The following is a 17,094-nucleotide window of genomic DNA, read 5'->3' as shown; positions in this document are numbered from 1 at the left end:
ACATGGTGGCGTCTAGTCATCTCCGACCGGCTTGCTTGGCATGTTGATATGGACAACTTGTTAGATTGTCACGTCGGCGATCTCGACCGCAACTTATCGAAAGGATTGCGTTGTTATTTTACGCAAAGTTCAGCACTACATCGGGTAAAATTGAAAAGTTCGGGACCGAATCGATAATTCTTCCTCTTTCTTTTTGCTTGGCCATGGCAATTACACAATTTTACTCGTGCCCTAACCGAGTTCGATAGATCGAATTAACTAAATGTTTCCTAGCAATTTTAAGCATTTTTATGACAAAATTGATTGTCTAACATGGTATTAGACCACGTGTCACGAGTTTGAATCCCAACACTTAGCTCTAGACTTCTAGTCTTTGTTTGGGCTATTATTGCATGTTTTTCTGCCTCAAGCGTTTTAGTTGATGCGATTATGTCCACGTGAGGGTGTTGGGAGTGTGGTTCATATTTTCATCAACTGGAAAGCACAGGTCCCACTCTCCGTTGAGGAGGGAAAGGGGGTTTAGGAGAGCCGCCTAGCGGAGCTCTCAAGAGGGTAGCGCCTTTTAGATACTAGAGGACTTTTATAATTTAATCTCATATTTTTTCATTGATAGTTTGAGCTTAAGCTTATAAATAGTTATTACTATGTATACTATTTTTCTCTTATAATTAAAAGATATAACGAGAGGTGCGATATGCCAATTACAATGGATTTATATGCTGGACGTAGTTCTATTTTAAGAACGAACAAGGATAGATCTCGTGTTGATTTCTCCATCTCGCTTCACGCTTTATTTCGTTATAATTGTGCGTAGAATCCTAGCAAGAGAGGAGGGAGCCCCGCGAGAAATACCATTAACGCTCATGTACTCCGTGGAAAGTCGTATATCTTGATTTTTAATCAAAAGAATTCTCTCGCGCGCTTTTCTATTGTTACGACATATTTGTGATCACGCGTTGCACCAGATAATTCTAACCTTGAGATCGATGCATATAAAGAAGTAAAAATAATAATAATAATAAAAAAGCACAGACCACATTTCCAAGAAGGTGGGATTTATTTCAGAATTTGCCTGTGTGGGAGGGAGCAAAGCAATTTGCTTGGTTGACCAGAGTCAACTGTTGTACGAGACCATATAAAACCTAAATATTCCCCAATTCATTATTAAAATGCTGCAGACCGTACCACCACCGACCTTGCCGAACTCTCACTTGTCAGGGAATCCCGACACGACCGGAACAATCCAGATAATTCTAGGAAATTATCAAACGTTTGAAGTGCAACGCCCAGTATCAATTTCTGCGCATGCTTTTTGTTTTTTATTTTTATAGTTTTCTGGATTATATATTTAGACATTTAGGGTCTGTATAGTAATACTCCAGAAACGCGTATGGTAAAAAATTGTTCCAAAAGTATTCCGGGAACACTTTTGAGAAACAAAAACACTTTTGGAGTAAAAATGAGAAATTACAAAAACTTGTTTCCGGGTTTCGGAACACTTTTTAGAAATAACTTGAGGGCGAGCTTGTGCAAGCTACCATCGCTCACCATCGTCGGTTAGGAGTTAAAGCGGCCGTCGCCGCCGGTTATAGATCCTTCTTTTTAGTGAAAAAAGTGTTTTTTTTTTTTGTACTTGCCAAACGCGTTTTTGTTCCCGAAAATTGTAGCCGAGAACAGAAATACAAAAAAAAATTTATGTTCCAAATATGTTCCCAAGAACAGAAACGATACCATACAGACCTTTAGTTTCCGAAAGTAAAGACAAAAATGGGTTTTAGGCTCATGCTCCTTTGCAGGTAGCCCACATCTTCACAAATATGTCTATTTTACCAAGTTGATCCTTTCCTCTAGAGATCCTAAATGAGGGAATCCTAATTTTATTGATTGTAACTTTCTCTAGAGTTCCAAGGAAAAGCATGAAAAAAAAAACATTTACCATAACTCTTATAAATTATTTAAAATTCATTTGAATGCAATTGAAATGAATATATTTTTTTTTCATACCATAGCAAATGAAAGCTCGCGAGCTTGCTTCAATCTTATCAATATATTTAATAATTATCGGGTTCCGCTTGTTTCACAAAAAATGTGAAATTTTCAGAAATTATTTTTCGGAAAGTTACTGTCCAAGGAAATGACAATATTTTCATATGAAAAAGACCTAAATTCTTTTTCCGTCATTTGGTATGGAAAATCAGATTTTATTTTCTTCCATACACTCTTTACAATAAATTTTTTTATTTTTTATTTTTTCTTGCCATTTTTTAAAAGAATTCAAATTTGTAATTATTTGTCTTTTTCTTTTTATTTTATTTTCTTTTCTTTTCCTTTTTGATTTTGGCCAATCGTCGGCAACGGCGATGGTCAATGACTGGCCACCGGAGAGCTCGAGATTGGCCGGTCCCGGTGATCTCGGGCTCATCTGGATCGAATGAGCCTCGAGCTCGAGCTCACATGGATCTAGCAAGCTTAGGGCTCGTCGGCCCACGTCTTAGCCAATCGCTGGGCTACTAGCCGTAGTCGAGGTCTCCGGTTGACAGAGGAAGAAGGAGGAAGGAGCTATGGGCGAAGGAAGGAGCAAGAAAAAAGAAAAGAAAAGAAAAGAAGAAAAAAAAAATAAAAAATAGTAAAAATGAATATAAAGGAATTGATGGAACAAATATGAGGAAAAATATTTTTCTCCCATGAGAAAGAGGAAAGCATTTTCCCACTTTTGAATGGATTTTTTTTTTTTGAGTTGAAATTTTTTTCCTTGGCTAGCTTATTTTTCGCGAACCAAATGCCAAAAAATTCGAATAACATTTTCCTGAAAATTATTTTTCGGGAAACAAACAGAGCTTAATGTGAAATTGAATGAGCTTGTACAAAACACGGTAACCACAAAAACTATTAACCCCTCAACGTGCTTCCTCATCCTACTTTGTATTGTCTATACTATCTTAGCACACTTATAGGAAAAAGGGAAAATACCATCAAAAATCCTAAACTATGCTCACTATAACACATTTACCCTAAAATTTTTCTTGTGACACAAAAAACTCCAAACTTGTGCTCGTGTGACATATTTACCCTAAATACTTTTTTTATGACACAAAAAATTCTAAACTTATATCAGTGTGACACATTTATCCCAAATTATCTTTTTGTGACACAAAAAATCCCAAACTTATAGGCTTGTGACATATTTGCCCTAAATTTTGAGATAAATGTGTCACACGAATACAAGTTTAGAATTTTTAGTGTCACAAATTTTTTTTTTTGGGTAAATGTGTCACATTAGTATAAGTTTGGGGTAAATGTGCTTCATGGATAAAATTTTGGGATTTTTTGCGACACAAAGAAAAGTTTAGGGTAAATGTGTCACAATGGATATAATTTGGGGTTTTTGCTGGTTTTTTCCCTAGGAAAAACTAGAAAACATTTTCCTTGGAATCATCTTGTATATGGAAAGGTGAGGAGTATAGCCGGTCATTTTGGCAATTGCTTCTTCGACCCAAATTAATAGAAATAATTCATTATATTAATCGAAATAGACATGGTCGTTTCGTGAAAAAATAAATTTCTTGTTCGAAACTTGCAAAATTTTTGGAGAGGATGATATGAAAATGACTTCTCGACTCACCATCGCAGTATTGTTCTAGTCGAATAATTTATACTATTGTTGTACGGAAAAATTGGGAAAATATTTTTTCAAAAAATAGCTGGTTACATTGCTTAGAAAAATTAGTCAATTATCTTATCGACAATAATTTATGACTAGTTATTTTTATAGGTGATAAAAATATTTTTCATTAATTTGCTTTTGTAAGTGATAAATACGATCATTTTTCAATTTTTTTTTTCAAATCTCGAAGTTTTCACGAAACAAACGCATTTTAGAAAAGTATTGGAATCTAGTTGCCAAAGGACTTACGTGTTCCACTCAATTTCCCCTTCTCCACATGTTATCATCCATAAGAAAAGGGATCTAGACATTAGATCTAGGGGTAGTAATGTATCGATTTTATCTTATTGATCGAGTTTCGTCTCCTTCTTTTTTTTTTTGTCGAATTTTCACTCGCATGAGTTCAATTTCTTTTTCATCGTTAATTATTTTAAAAGTTTAAACTGTCAGAATAATGCATGATTTAATATGTAAATAACTTATCAAGTCGAGCTCGGGACGTCACCTTTGCTCTCTCCAATTATTGGATCATCCCCTAGAACGGAAGTTCAATTTTGTTCTTTCCCTTTTGGGACCATTGGTTTGCAGAGTCAATTCGACATTATCTAAGGTAGAAAAATTGTCGAATTTGGTGGGGTTATCTCCATATTCTTCGTGATCGTTTTCTGGTCCACGACATCCCATGGAGTGGCTCATCTCCTTGTTGGACCATCTGTCACTCCATCAGCCTATGATGATGAACATTACAATGTGTAAATTGCGTACACTGCGACGTTGTCCTGAGAGATTTTCACGAACGCTTCCCCAACTTTGACGAAATTCGACAAATATCCCCTTAAACTTTTCGAAAATTTTAACTTTATGCCCCCGACCCGTCGAACCGCGAGGGCGAAGATGGTCCCGACCCCCTTATTCCCATCGGGGGAGCTACGCGAATAGAGCACTTAAGGATCTCGGGGGTTCGAGGATCAATGAGCGAGTAGATCGACACCTTCAAATTTGAGGGTGCCCGTCTTTCGATGAATTTCATTTGGGGCTTAAAGCGCCGCGAAACCCCGGACGAGATTCGCCAGAGATGTTCCCCTTGGAGTGCTCGTCGTGGAACACAGAGGCTCCGATCCTCTCGAAGACTGGGGCCGGGCTCTCTCGTCTCCGACGAGGGGCAAAGGAGAAGAGTCTTCGAAAACCTAGGGCCGCTTGCCGAATTTCGCCAAAGTATTGGGGAGCATCGGCGAATAATCATCTTTCCACCGGATGATTTGCCGCAAATAGTGCACACGGGGAGGGGGAGGGCGCTGAAATTTCCACGTTCCACCAAATCGATCCCTCGAGTCGTCATCGACCGTTCAGTCAAACCCACTCGTGGAATGGGTTGCCGTCAATCAGGATCGAACCGTTCGTGCTGCAATACCGATCCATATGTTTTCAGCGTGCATGATCCGCCGTCTTTCAAATAAAAAATTCCGTTTTGACCATCTCCATCGTTCCAACCTACTTTCTCGCTCTTTGCTTCTTCGCTCGTTTTTCTCTGGTCAGATCACCGTTTGGTCGAAATTTTAGTCCACAAAATCCACACGAACGGTCAAAGCGTGGTCAAGCACATTCCCTACACTCACCTCCAACAGGAGCATATTCCATCTAAGCATTACAGCAAAGGTTGACGGCGACGGCCAGGAGAAGTTTCCACTCAGATGGTAGACTAAAAGACCCGTAATGACTAGAAAAGCCCGTCTTAAAGTAGATTATATGAAATATAGTCCGTCATTAAACTCACGAAACGAGTAAAATGCAAATCCGAACTAGATCACTTGCATTTTGTAATCTGAAATTGAACGTGGGTACGCCTCATCTCTCTGCGCATACATACACTCGTATTCAATCTTCGAGCAATTAAGATAGATATTATCTTTTATGCGCAGATAACAGAATCTGTTAACAAGTGTTTTTGGAGCGCTTATAGTTCAGCATCATTCTGATCGTTAGTGCTTATGATGTCTTCTTCTTTTCTTTTGGTGCTTCTTTTTCCCCTTCGCTAGCACGCCACAACATGAGATTGCCAAGTCCTGTACGAAAGGAGTCAAGATTGGTTCCTTTTCGAATGAGTGATAGCTTCTGTTAAATAATCTCGTCATTGATCCTTAATCATCGAATAAAGCAAGTTTCTGGCATTCTTTCTTATTGGCTAATCGTGTTTACAGCAAGTTAACAATTAAGCGAGGTCAAGCACCAAATGTACTCAACCCCTTTTCTTTTATTGTAACTGGAAATGTACTCTAACACCAAAGAGAGATATATATATATATATTAGTTCTTCCCGTGCGTCGTACGCAATTGAAAATTAAAAATCAAATTTGACCGTTGGCTTCATACAATATGATCTATAGTATTGTTCACACAAAATAATCCGATCGTCAATAAGTGCATGCCTGACACAAGAATACGAACGAACACATGAATTGCACGGGAGTATAGGCAATCACGTGCATGACACGTGAATCTTGATGCGCGTATGTCAATTTAATCAACAAGCGTAAGGATCAACATATCTTAATCAACATTGATATTCACCAACACCACAGATTTAGGTGTTGAAATATGACGGCGGACGATTGGTAGCTGTTGATATAAGCATCGGTGACGATAATTTATAAAAAAAAAAAAAAAAGCTTTGAAATGCCATTTCGAAATTTAAAATTGACAGGACAATTGGGGTCAAGAGCACACGAATCAAGCAAAACTTACTTTATCTTTGTTTTCGTGTATCACACTTTATCTTTCTTAGCTGTAGTTTTCATATTTGTGTCGTCCATTAAATTCCGGCACGTGTCTCTATCTTGAGTATTATGCCGTGGATTAAATTCCGGTATAGTGCTATGCTTTCTCTAACTATGTAGTCGATTAAATTCCTGCATAGTTTGTTAACGTTTGGTTACTTTATCGAGTTTGTATCACCAGATCTTGTCATTGAATGAATTTCAGCATTATTTGTGTTCCTACTTTTTCCCGTTTTAATCAAATTGGTTGTTGGTTGTTTCCCTACGATACTTTCTGTTCAGAGTTGGCTTGGGAACCATGTCTTTCTTGATTAAAAAGTGAAGAACTGCTTTCAGGGGAAAAGATATTTCGCCGCGGGAGAAATTTCGGCGAAACAAATAGAAAGTTTTATTCATGAATACGTATGACCAATACGGGCCACAGAGATGAGTGATTATCCCATGTTATTTCATTGACTTGTTCGGAATTACGAAGAACTGTCGACTTAGGAAAGTGGAGATATTTCTTCCTATTGGGCCCCTAACTTAAGTGATGATACTGGACTCGAGTCCCCGAAGCAAATTCAACCTTGCTCTCCCCTGTCCTCTTCCTATCCTCTCTGAGCCCCATCGGTTCTGGAATCGCAAGGCCCATTTACATGCTGAGATCGGTCTGCGGCAATGTGGACGACGCCGATCCACATGATGCAGAAGCGACCAAGCGGGCGAATCAAACGAACGAAGTCGCGGGAACTTCGTGATGGTAAAGAGAAGAACACGTTCGATCGGTTTGGGACACTTTCATGTCGACCCGACAATCGCGGGGGCGGTTCGGGACTACGGGACCATGAAACGACATGAATGCCGCTTGTTTGAGGAAGAGAGCGGGGGGCGTCGTAGCCGTTCCAGATGATGAGATGAGAGAAGAGCGTGTTCGATCCTTCCTTCGTTGCTCGTGAAAGAGACTACTTACTGACGAGAGGATCGCTGTGAACGGAGGCTTACAGGCGATTGGCATCGTGGTCTATGAGCTCATACTGATTACGCGGTTCTACACGTGCTTAGAGTACGACCTTGTGGTCCGAGACCGGCGGCGAGTGCCTCGAGGCATACTTTCTTTGCCTGCAGCATCAGAAGGCGGCTATTTCCAAGTCTCTACAGCCATCACTCTCGAGAATATTCGCTTTGGCTGGTAACATCCGGCGTAGGTTGCTGCATTTTGCGGCGACGGACAAAGTAGAGTACTTTTCAACCTAATGTCACAGCCGCGAGCTTGTCGATAATTGAGACTTGATCCTCGAACTTTAGAACTGAGTTTATATTATAGCATTAACGAATGTGTACAGAGTTGCAAATGGAAAGCATATAAATTCAGGAACGAGGATGTTTTCTCTGTCTCCTCACGACAAAAACCAAAAGCAACTATGAAAAGAAATCCAAGAAACTGACAAAATCTGCAATATGGATACAGAGAGCTAAAAATATTTGTCATGTGGTGACTGATGTGAAGGAATCTTGAGATTGAGGGACTTATTAAGCCACGACTTCCATCTCCCCTTCGGACTCGCCGGCGGGTTGCCTGCCTCGTTAGCCTCCTCCGCCTTCTGCTTCTTCCAGAGAAGAAAATTCCGAGCCCCCCGTGATCCGATCGTCTCCCATGGACTCAGAGCTGCATCAAAGAACAACAAGCAACAATCATATGGGGGTCTTCTATAGGGCTTCTCCTTATTCTTTAAGCTTCGTCTTCTTTTGTTAGGAAAAACGAAGTATATTTTGATTTCTAATGTATAGATAGTATCGATCATTCGAGGCACACGAGAACTGTAATAATCTTTCATTTGGTTGCTGATATAAGTTTTAGCAAAGTTCTAACTAAAAGGAGCAGAACTCTGGTTGATTCTGTGGGATTTAACCTCAAAATTCGTCGAACTTGTATAAAAAAATAACTTGGATTCATCAGCCGAAACCACGTTCAGATAGAACAGAAAGAAAGGAGAGCGAGCGTTCAAAACTGAGATGGGGGTGGAAAAAAGGCTGTATGCGTTTACCATCTGATTCAGCGTTGGCACAGTAGAGCAAGAAGTCGCCGGGGTCGGACCCGAGTACCGGGAGGCGACCCTGGCGAGCGTAGGATCGCAAGGCCGTGGAGATGACCGAGCCCACTTGCTCGTCCTCGCTCACCACGAACCGGATCGGCCCGGGGCTCCCCGCCACGTTGATGCTTATCAGCAACCTGCCCACGTTACCCTTCGCGCCCTGGCTCTTCCTCTGCTGCTTGCCGTTATGGATCTGCATTCTCCCCCTCTCGCTCCACACTCAACCAAAACAAACAAAAAAAGAAACGTTTCCCTCGCCTCCGAAAGCCTAAGCGGATTTACTACGTTAGAATTCAGGGGTCGGGGCCAAGGCAGCGATAGTACCAGCCTTGTTTGCAGGAGCCAAAAGCGAAAACGCGTGAGCTCGCCCCCCTCCGGTGGAGATCGCAGAGGGAGAGCATCAAACCCCGGTCTTCCACGTCGGTTGAGATTCCCACCATTCACGACGCCTCCTTGATCTCGCCGTTGATTGAGAAAGCGAGTGATTCCGGCGAGAGATTGAAGGAAAGGGAAGGACTAAAGAAAGACTGACGGGGAGTCTTCAGGTTTGGTGAACGAATGGTTCCTCTTATGGGGCGATGGTATTTAAGGAGGTGGGGGAATCCACATCAAAATTGTATCTCAAGTTTGCCAGTTTGACTTCACGTGAGACATTCCTTAAATAAATTGCGTTTAATCCTTTTCTATAATGATCGATTCAGTCTTAATTAAAATTTTCAATTTTTTCAATTTAGTCGTAAATCTTTTAATGATTTAGTCCTTCTAGCCAATTTTGGCTGAAAATCGCAAACATAGACGTGCACTGCCCTATGTAGTGCGACCGATCGGTGGTGACGTTGACCACCACGTCGGCGATTTCCCTCCGAGATTGACCGAAAGGGCTAAATTGGCAAATCGTCAAAAGATTTAGGACTAGATTGGCGTTAAAAGATTCGGTCCTAAACTTCTCGAGAGGCCACACATTGAATGCCAATGTAGACCATCAATGGCGATTCCATGGTGTTAGTGTTCAGACCGACAATTTTTCCGTTCGCGATTTTAAACGGGGGGGCCTTACATTGATAAGTAGTTAAAGATCGAGGTACTTGATTGAACGGAAAGAAAAGTTTAGGTGCTAAATTATAAAGCGATCAAAAGTTCGGGCACTCGCGATGTCAATATTCGCTCGAGAGATAGAGATGAGTTTTTAACTTTCCTATTGGTATTGTTGTATCGAGCTATTGTCGCTTACCACGAATTCCGCTGAATTTGAAAATTCTACGTGTGTCGAGATTATTGCTCTTTATCACAAAGCAGCCTCGAGAAAAATCCATCCGGTCCTTCGTCACGGGAACGAACGTAGCTGTCAAAACGTTTGAAAAATCAAATATCCATCGCCATCTTCCTTCTTCGGCGGCATCAAATTAAAAATTAATCGAAGGTGCTTTGTCCTTCGCGTGCATGAAATACGGACCTAATTATTTTGTCGTGGGGATACCGTGGAATTAACGAAACGTTGTCGGCCGCATGCCGGAAAACCGCGGTCTTTTAACGCCGGCTTTGTTGACGCCTAAATTTTGACTAATCTATTTTTTGCATAAAAATTAGAACTAATTTTAGTTCTAAATAAAAATCATCTCACATATTTATTTTTAGCGTACATTGCATTGGCATATAATTGGGCAAGCAGAACACTTAATTTAGCATGCGTCTAGACTAGGCACGGGATGGAAAAATACACCGAGAAGATTTGAAACTTCAGGGACCGTATTGCAAATACTTAAAATTTCAGGGACTGCATTGCAAATACTTGGAACTTCGGGGACCGTATTGCAAATACCAAAAGAAGATGAAGAAGGGAAGATGAAGAAGGGAAGATGATGAAGGGAAGGTGATGAATGGAAGATGAAAATGGAAGGTGAAGAAATGAAGATGAAGAAGGGAAGATGAAAATGGAAGGTGAAGAAATGAAGATGAAGAATGAATGGTGGAGAAATTTGGCTATAAAAGAGGGAGAGTTCTTGAGAATTGAGGAAGAGAATTTTGGTGATAGAGAATGTAGAGAGCTCTAGAGGGGGGAGTGGAAGAGAATTAAGAGAGTTTTGAGAGAGTTTTTGAGAGGAATTTTTAGAGAGGAAAAAGAAAGTTCTTGAGAAAAATTAGAAGAGAAAATTCGAGAGTGAAGAAAAGAGTTTTAGTCGAGCATCATCTTCGACGAGTCCCGACACATATTTCGCCTCTCACCACCCAACAACCCCATTGCTTGCCATTTTCGACGACAGCCGCGTTCTTCCAACTCCGAGATCTTGAAGGGAACTATAACGTGTATGTGAGTAAGATTTTGTGTAATAGAAGGTAATCCTTTCTATCTCGATCTACAAAAATGTAATCGTTTGGTTTGAACATTTGTTTGTTTATTTTAGACATGCCACGTGTTCCAAATTTTAGCATTATTACATGTTAATTTATTTTTATAAATACTCGTGACTGGCTGCGTTTTCTTTCTTTCTAAATCACCCATGGTGTATATCGTACAAAGTTCAATGTTTTACATCCCCATAAAAAAGAAGAAAAAACCAAAAAAATTGCATCTTTGAATTTCAAGTAAAATCCATCAAAATTGCCAAATCAAATATTTTTCATGAAAATGGTACCGAAAGGGCGTTAGAGTAATCTAGCGTAACCAAATCCCCGAATTCAAAATCTCCGGTTCACGGAAATAAGATAGTTTTCTCCCGCTATTTTATTTAGGTTTCTAATCAACCTACCAAAAATGATTAGTGGCGACTCCAAATTCAAAACACGTTGCATGTTAATTATTTGAACCTTAAGTTGCGATTTGGTATGGACTTGGGAGAGTCCGAGTTAGGTTAGTTAATTAATTAACCCGATAATCCATTAGCCCGAAAATTAACTCGTTTATTTTTTTTAGGTCGCGACAGCTTGGCGACTCCACTGGGGACCCAAAGAGGACTTAGGCCAGATAATTTCATGAAAAAGGAATCACTTGATTTGGCAAACTTTGGTTGAATTCTCATTCTTAGGTGTTAAATGTTTTTGCAGATTGGGAGTTATAAGGGGAGGAGTGATTGGCTAACCCTTTGTTTTGCGGGCTTGGTGAATTGGAATTGTGATTTAACTTTTGAATCATTGAAGCGGTGTTTGCCTTTAATTGTTGTGCATGATTTATAGTATTTGCACTACATCGCACACAACCCGTGATAGGACCTGGGTCACACTAATAGTTTTAAGATGGTATTTAGATGTTTCTTTAACCTTGGCGGTAAGGTTTTGCTAAAGGTTATCCCATCTAGATCCCGAAAATTTTTTCAAAAAATGGCTCAAGGGTCGTTCTCATACACGTGAGGCTACGATGCATGAGAATTGCCCTTGTCGACCGAACCAAGCCGAAGTGATTGGACCCGACTAGTCATGACTATTGTACGCGAGGCTGCGACAAGTCATGATGACTGTGCGCGAGGCTGCGACATGTCGTTTCATTCATCATTTCACTTTGCAAAAGCCTTTTGGATAGATAGAATAAGATTTAAACTCACGATTCATGCGCATGTCTTTGTGATTGACATTTTCTTCCTATGAACGGTAATTTCTTATCTCTTGTACCCTGTTATCTCATTTTTATTTTGGGCCGGTCCATGGTTTAGGTTGATTGTTTAGAAGTTTCATTGTCTTATTTCCAATTTCGTACTTTGCTTCCGCAGCTTTTACAATTTCATCGGTTGTCCTCAATTCTGATTTGGCTTATTCCTGTTGTGCGATTTTTACTAAATTCTACGATCGAGCTTTGAGTAAGTGCCAAACATGAAAGTTGTAGACCTATGTTTCAACTAATATCTTACAAAATTTCAGAATTAAATTCATAATTTAAGATGGTCTTTCGTTTTTTCAACAACATGCGGTTATAACAGTTTTCTGAACATGATTTTTTTTGGAAAGACACATTAAACTGATTTGATCCGCGCATTTCTAGTCCGATTGGCCAACATAAAAGTTGTTCATCACCTTCTCAACTACAAGCTCGTAAAATTTGGACATGTTTTGATCAACGTGCGAATTAATACGAATTTTTTCGTAAAAGCGGACAAACTGAAAATTACATGTTTCAATCCTTTGGTCATAATCACTTTGTTCGTTTGAGTCTAGAGGGATGTCATGGGCCGGCTCGCTATTCTTGCTCCATGTACTCATTTTGGGTTTGTTACTGCGTACAGGTAATTTATCATAGATCCTCCACATATTACTCGATCGGTCGCGAAGAAGATGGCCGACATCAGCACTACCGTCAGTGCTGCCCCGGACGAGAAACTTGGCTCATTGACCGAGCGCTTTGAAGGGATGATGTCTCGAAAGATGGAGGAAATGATGGCCGCCTTCACCGCCAAACTTCAATCATCCACCACCAGCCCGCCGCTAACCATTCCTGCTCTAATTCCTCCCGCGGACAACTCCGGTAAAGCCTTGGAAGTCGCTCCCTATCATACAATGCCGCTAGAAGATGTGATCATCACAAGCGTGAGCTCGAGCATGCCACCCGTAGTCCCAATCCCTCAAGCCAGCCCCGTGGCCCTCGGATTGAATGGTGATGCGGCCAAGCTGTTGGCCCAAATGGAACAGAGGATCCGAGAGGTTGAGGGGACTCACAACATACCCCGCGATTGACCTTGTCTATCTTTTCAAAGGTCACAAGGTCGGAGAAGTTCAAGATGCCCGACTTCGAGAAGTATGATGGGACTTCCAACCCGGTTCAGCATGTCCGGAGTTGTCACAAATGTCAGATTCATGGTGACAAGATTAATGTCCCTCCGAACGAGTTGCATCGCTTATCCGAACCATGGCCGTTTTCTATGTGGAGCATTGACGTTATCGGCCCTATCAACCCTAAAACATCCAATGGCCATCGATTCATCTTGGTGGCGATTGACTATTTCTCCAAATGGATCGAAGCCGCATCCTATTTAGCGATCACGGCACGAAATATCGTGAAATTTATCCGCCGGGATATCATTGTTCGATACGGTTCACCTGAAGCCATAATCATCGACAATGGCTCGAACTTAAACAACAAGCCGATGGACGAATTGTTCAAGTTCAAGCATCCGAACTCTTCCACATATCGTCCTCAGATGAATGGAGCAAGAGAAGCCGCCAATAAGAACATTAAGAAAATCTTAGCAAAGACGGCTGAAAATTATCGCGATTGGCATGAGAGGTTGCCATTTGCACTTATGGCGTATCGAACCTCGATCCGGACATCTACCGGGGCAACCCCGTATTCTCTTGTATATGGAGCAGAGGCTGTTCTACCGAGTTGAAGTGGAAATTCCTTCCTTATGTATACTTGTCTCAAGCCGAGCTAACCGAAGCTGAATGGATCCAAAGAAAGGGTGAGCCAATTGAATATGATCGATGAAAAGAGACTTAAGGTTATATGTCATGGCCGGTGTTATCAGCAGAGGGTTGCTAATTCATTCAACAAAAAGTTCGGCCTCGATATTTTCGGATCAATGACCTGGTCTTGCGAAAATTGCTGCCAATAGTCCCGCTCCCGAAGGGAAGTTTGCTCCAAACTATGGTGGTCCATATATAGTAAAGAAGGTGCTCCCCGGTGGTGCTTTGATTCTAGCCGAGATGGATGGTCGTGTCTTTACCAATCCAGTCAATTCTGATGTTGTAAAAAAATATTATACTTGATTTACTCTCATGTTGTCATAATCAAGTTATAATATTAAGACAGATTCACGAGTTGTTCACATTCGGGCATTCGTTTGTTCGAGAGATTGTTTCAAATGGGGGTTTCTCCGGCCCAATTGAATTGACCATCGGGAGCGTGAGATTTACATATCCATAAAGTAAAGGGGTTATCTTGCAAAAAAAATATGACGACCAAGATAAAATCACAAAGATATGGAAGAAGGAATAATGCGAAAACAAAACGCAAATGAGCAAAAACTTGCATCCATTTCATTCAGCGGGAAACCTTACAAACAGATCATCGGGGTGGGAACGTAAAGCCAAACCGAGCCCTAATGAGCATCACAAAAGAGTTCAACCGACTCTCCATACGGTTGATACTCCGCCTACACCGATCGCTCCGAGAATCGAGATCCGCCAACTTAAAGAGGAGGAGCTCACATTTCTCTTTAAGCTTGGCTACCTTGTCCTCGTGATACTCGACAAAGAAAATTCCAAGTCATGGATCAGCATTCTCCCGCGGGCTATATCCAGGGTCGGATCGTCCAGCCTTTCTTCCAGCCATGTGCATTGGAATTTCAAAACAATATTGAGCGAATCGCGCTCAAAGATGGTCCGGGACATGGCCAAACGTTCCACCAAGTTCCCCCTCTCACGAATTAGCAGTGAGACTTGATCATTACCGTAGTCAAGGGCCTTCTTATAATTGTCGGCTACAAGATCGGCCAACATCAAGTTGTCCGACCAATCCTGATAGCGAGCTCTCACAAGATGAGCCAAAGTAACATCTTGATGAGCATGATTGTAAGCCTCCAGGAAGTTAGTAAAGAGGGTAGGGAAGATCCTATATTCCTCTTCTAGCTTGGTACCTTTAATAGAAGCAATGTCCATATCCGTAAACATAAGACGGATTTCAGCTTCGGTCTCTGGATAGTTGGCTATATAAGAGTAACCCTGGCCTAGGAGATTATAAAGTTTCTCCCATTTGGCCAAAACCTCAGCCGAGAAGACGTGTGCGGGGAGGGAGGCCATTGTTGCTGAAGCTGCTAAAAAGAGTGGATGCGAAAGAGTGCTTAGAAGGTTGGAGATGAAGATATGAAAGCGATAATCTTCTCGGCGTTAAATCCTAATTTAAAGGGCAGAAAAAGTCATAGCAATAATTATTGTGGGGGCCGAGTTAATTATCCGGGTAAAACTACGGACGTTTCGTCCGTGAATCATGGATCTACCATCTTGAGGCTCACGAATTCGAAAAAGTTGCGAAATGACTTAAAGGTTCCGCCATATTAAAGGAGGGACAAGCATACTGCAGAAAAGATTTGAGGGTCCCACCATGTCAGAAGGAAATGAAGAAGACAGAGCGAGAAACACGAAATCTTGGGAGAAGCACTGGCTTGGTGGTTTTCATCCACGTTAAAAGAGAGGCTCTGGAACATACATGTTTACTCAAAAGAATTTGGAGAGAGTAAGCATACAGCGGAGAGTAGAGTGAACAAAAGGCAAGAAGAGGTATTTCAATCCAACATGTTTAGAAGCTACCAAGACTTACCGGGGGCAACCAACCTAGATATCCCCGAGAGCGAACTGCTGGATTCCGAGGCCGATCCGGCACCGAAGCAAGTAAAACCCAACTCCCTTGGCGGTGAAATTCAAGATCTCGACCGCAACAACAATAGCAAGAGACGAGTTGATCATCCCTACAAGTTTCCGAGCAACGGCGGAAGCTCAAGCTCAAAGAGTCAGATCGCTCACGGTGAAAACAAAGTGGGAAATCCGTCGCTAGTGTTAGCAAGTAACACTACCCAATTCGAGTATCAATCGAAGATTACTTTGATGATGAGCTCACCACCTTGATCAGCCCGGTTCGGAGTGAAGGACCTCCGCAGTTGTGATCCGAAGCAAGTGATTATGGATCCTTGAACAACGATCGTTGGTGTATGATCCAAGACAAAATCAGTCGATCATTGGAATGGCCAGCAAGAGAGGTGGAACCAATCTCGCATGAATACTTCTTTAATTCCATGTATAGTTCCCCCGCGTGGGATATTTTTTACTTTCTAGCTGTCTAGAATTTGCCTAGAGTTAAAGGGCGAATTTTCTCCTCCCTTATCAAATGCGTGAGTTCCTTGTTAAGCTAGGCCTGTAGCAAATCAATTTGTGGATGATGCCTCCGAACGCCCGTAAAGAGAGATTCCGAATAGCCTTACTTGGGAGAATACGAGTAAAAGACCAAGCGGGCTCAAAGATGGGTACCTTCGTATCGTCCCAATTGGCTCTCGATCATTTCAAACTCTAAATTATGCTTATTTTATTCTCGACGGGGGATTGCCAACTGTTTTGAGAACAATATAGCAAAAAGCGAACCAACCGTGGACGCTAACATCACCACAACCTAGTGGTTGGGGGAATGACAATGGTCCGAGGCGTTCCGGGTTCGATCCCGGGATTTGGCATCAATGTACAAAGACTAATAAAAAAAACTTTTTTTGCTTGGCGATCCAAGATGTCGGTTGAAGTTTTGGCCCGGATGGTTACGTAACCTGGAGAAATAACATTCAGGACATACAATCCGATCCAGATGAGTTGATCTTTTCAATTCAAAGTTCACAAGAAATTCGTACAAGGGTAAAGCAGTATCGTTTCAACTCGTTTAGAACATGAGAACGTACATTGACGCTTTCCCTTTTGATTTTTACAGGGGTCACCGCCTTTTCGGATAGGGAAGTATCCATTCTCCCTGAAAAATTAATGAAATAAGAAATTCTTGGAGCCTTTGACAATCTCATGTCTCGAACCGTATAATGAATTTTTGCAACTCATTTGCATGAGCAGGGGCAACTCCCAATCCACGCCCCTAAGAAGTTTCTTATGTGCTTGCGAATTCTGTCCA

General features: G+C 41.4%; 1 protein-coding gene across 1 annotated transcript; it reads right to left on the bottom strand.

Moving 5' to 3' along the window:
• Positions 1 to 7,720: 7,720 nt before the first annotated feature.
• On the bottom strand, positions 7,721 to 9,083 carry LOC115740025 (uncharacterized protein At4g22758-like). The gene is made up of 2 exons (XM_030673373.2): positions 8,466 to 9,083; positions 7,721 to 8,086 (listed from the first exon to the last, which is right to left on the bottom strand). The coding sequence occupies exons 1-2, from the start codon at positions 8,710 to 8,712 to the stop codon at positions 7,893 to 7,895; spliced, it is 441 nt and encodes a 146-aa protein (XP_030529233.1). The 5' UTR covers positions 8,713 to 9,083; the 3' UTR covers positions 7,721 to 7,892.
• Positions 9,084 to 17,094: the final 8,011 nt, after the last annotated feature.

This window comes from Rhodamnia argentea, chromosome 5, assembly GCF_020921035.1.
Source record: "Rhodamnia argentea isolate NSW1041297 chromosome 5, ASM2092103v1, whole genome shotgun sequence".
NCBI lineage: Eukaryota > Viridiplantae > Streptophyta > Magnoliopsida > Myrtales > Myrtaceae > Rhodamnia > Rhodamnia argentea.
Note: the sequence above shows the minus strand (reverse complement) of the source record. Positions and strands in the feature narration are given on the sequence as shown.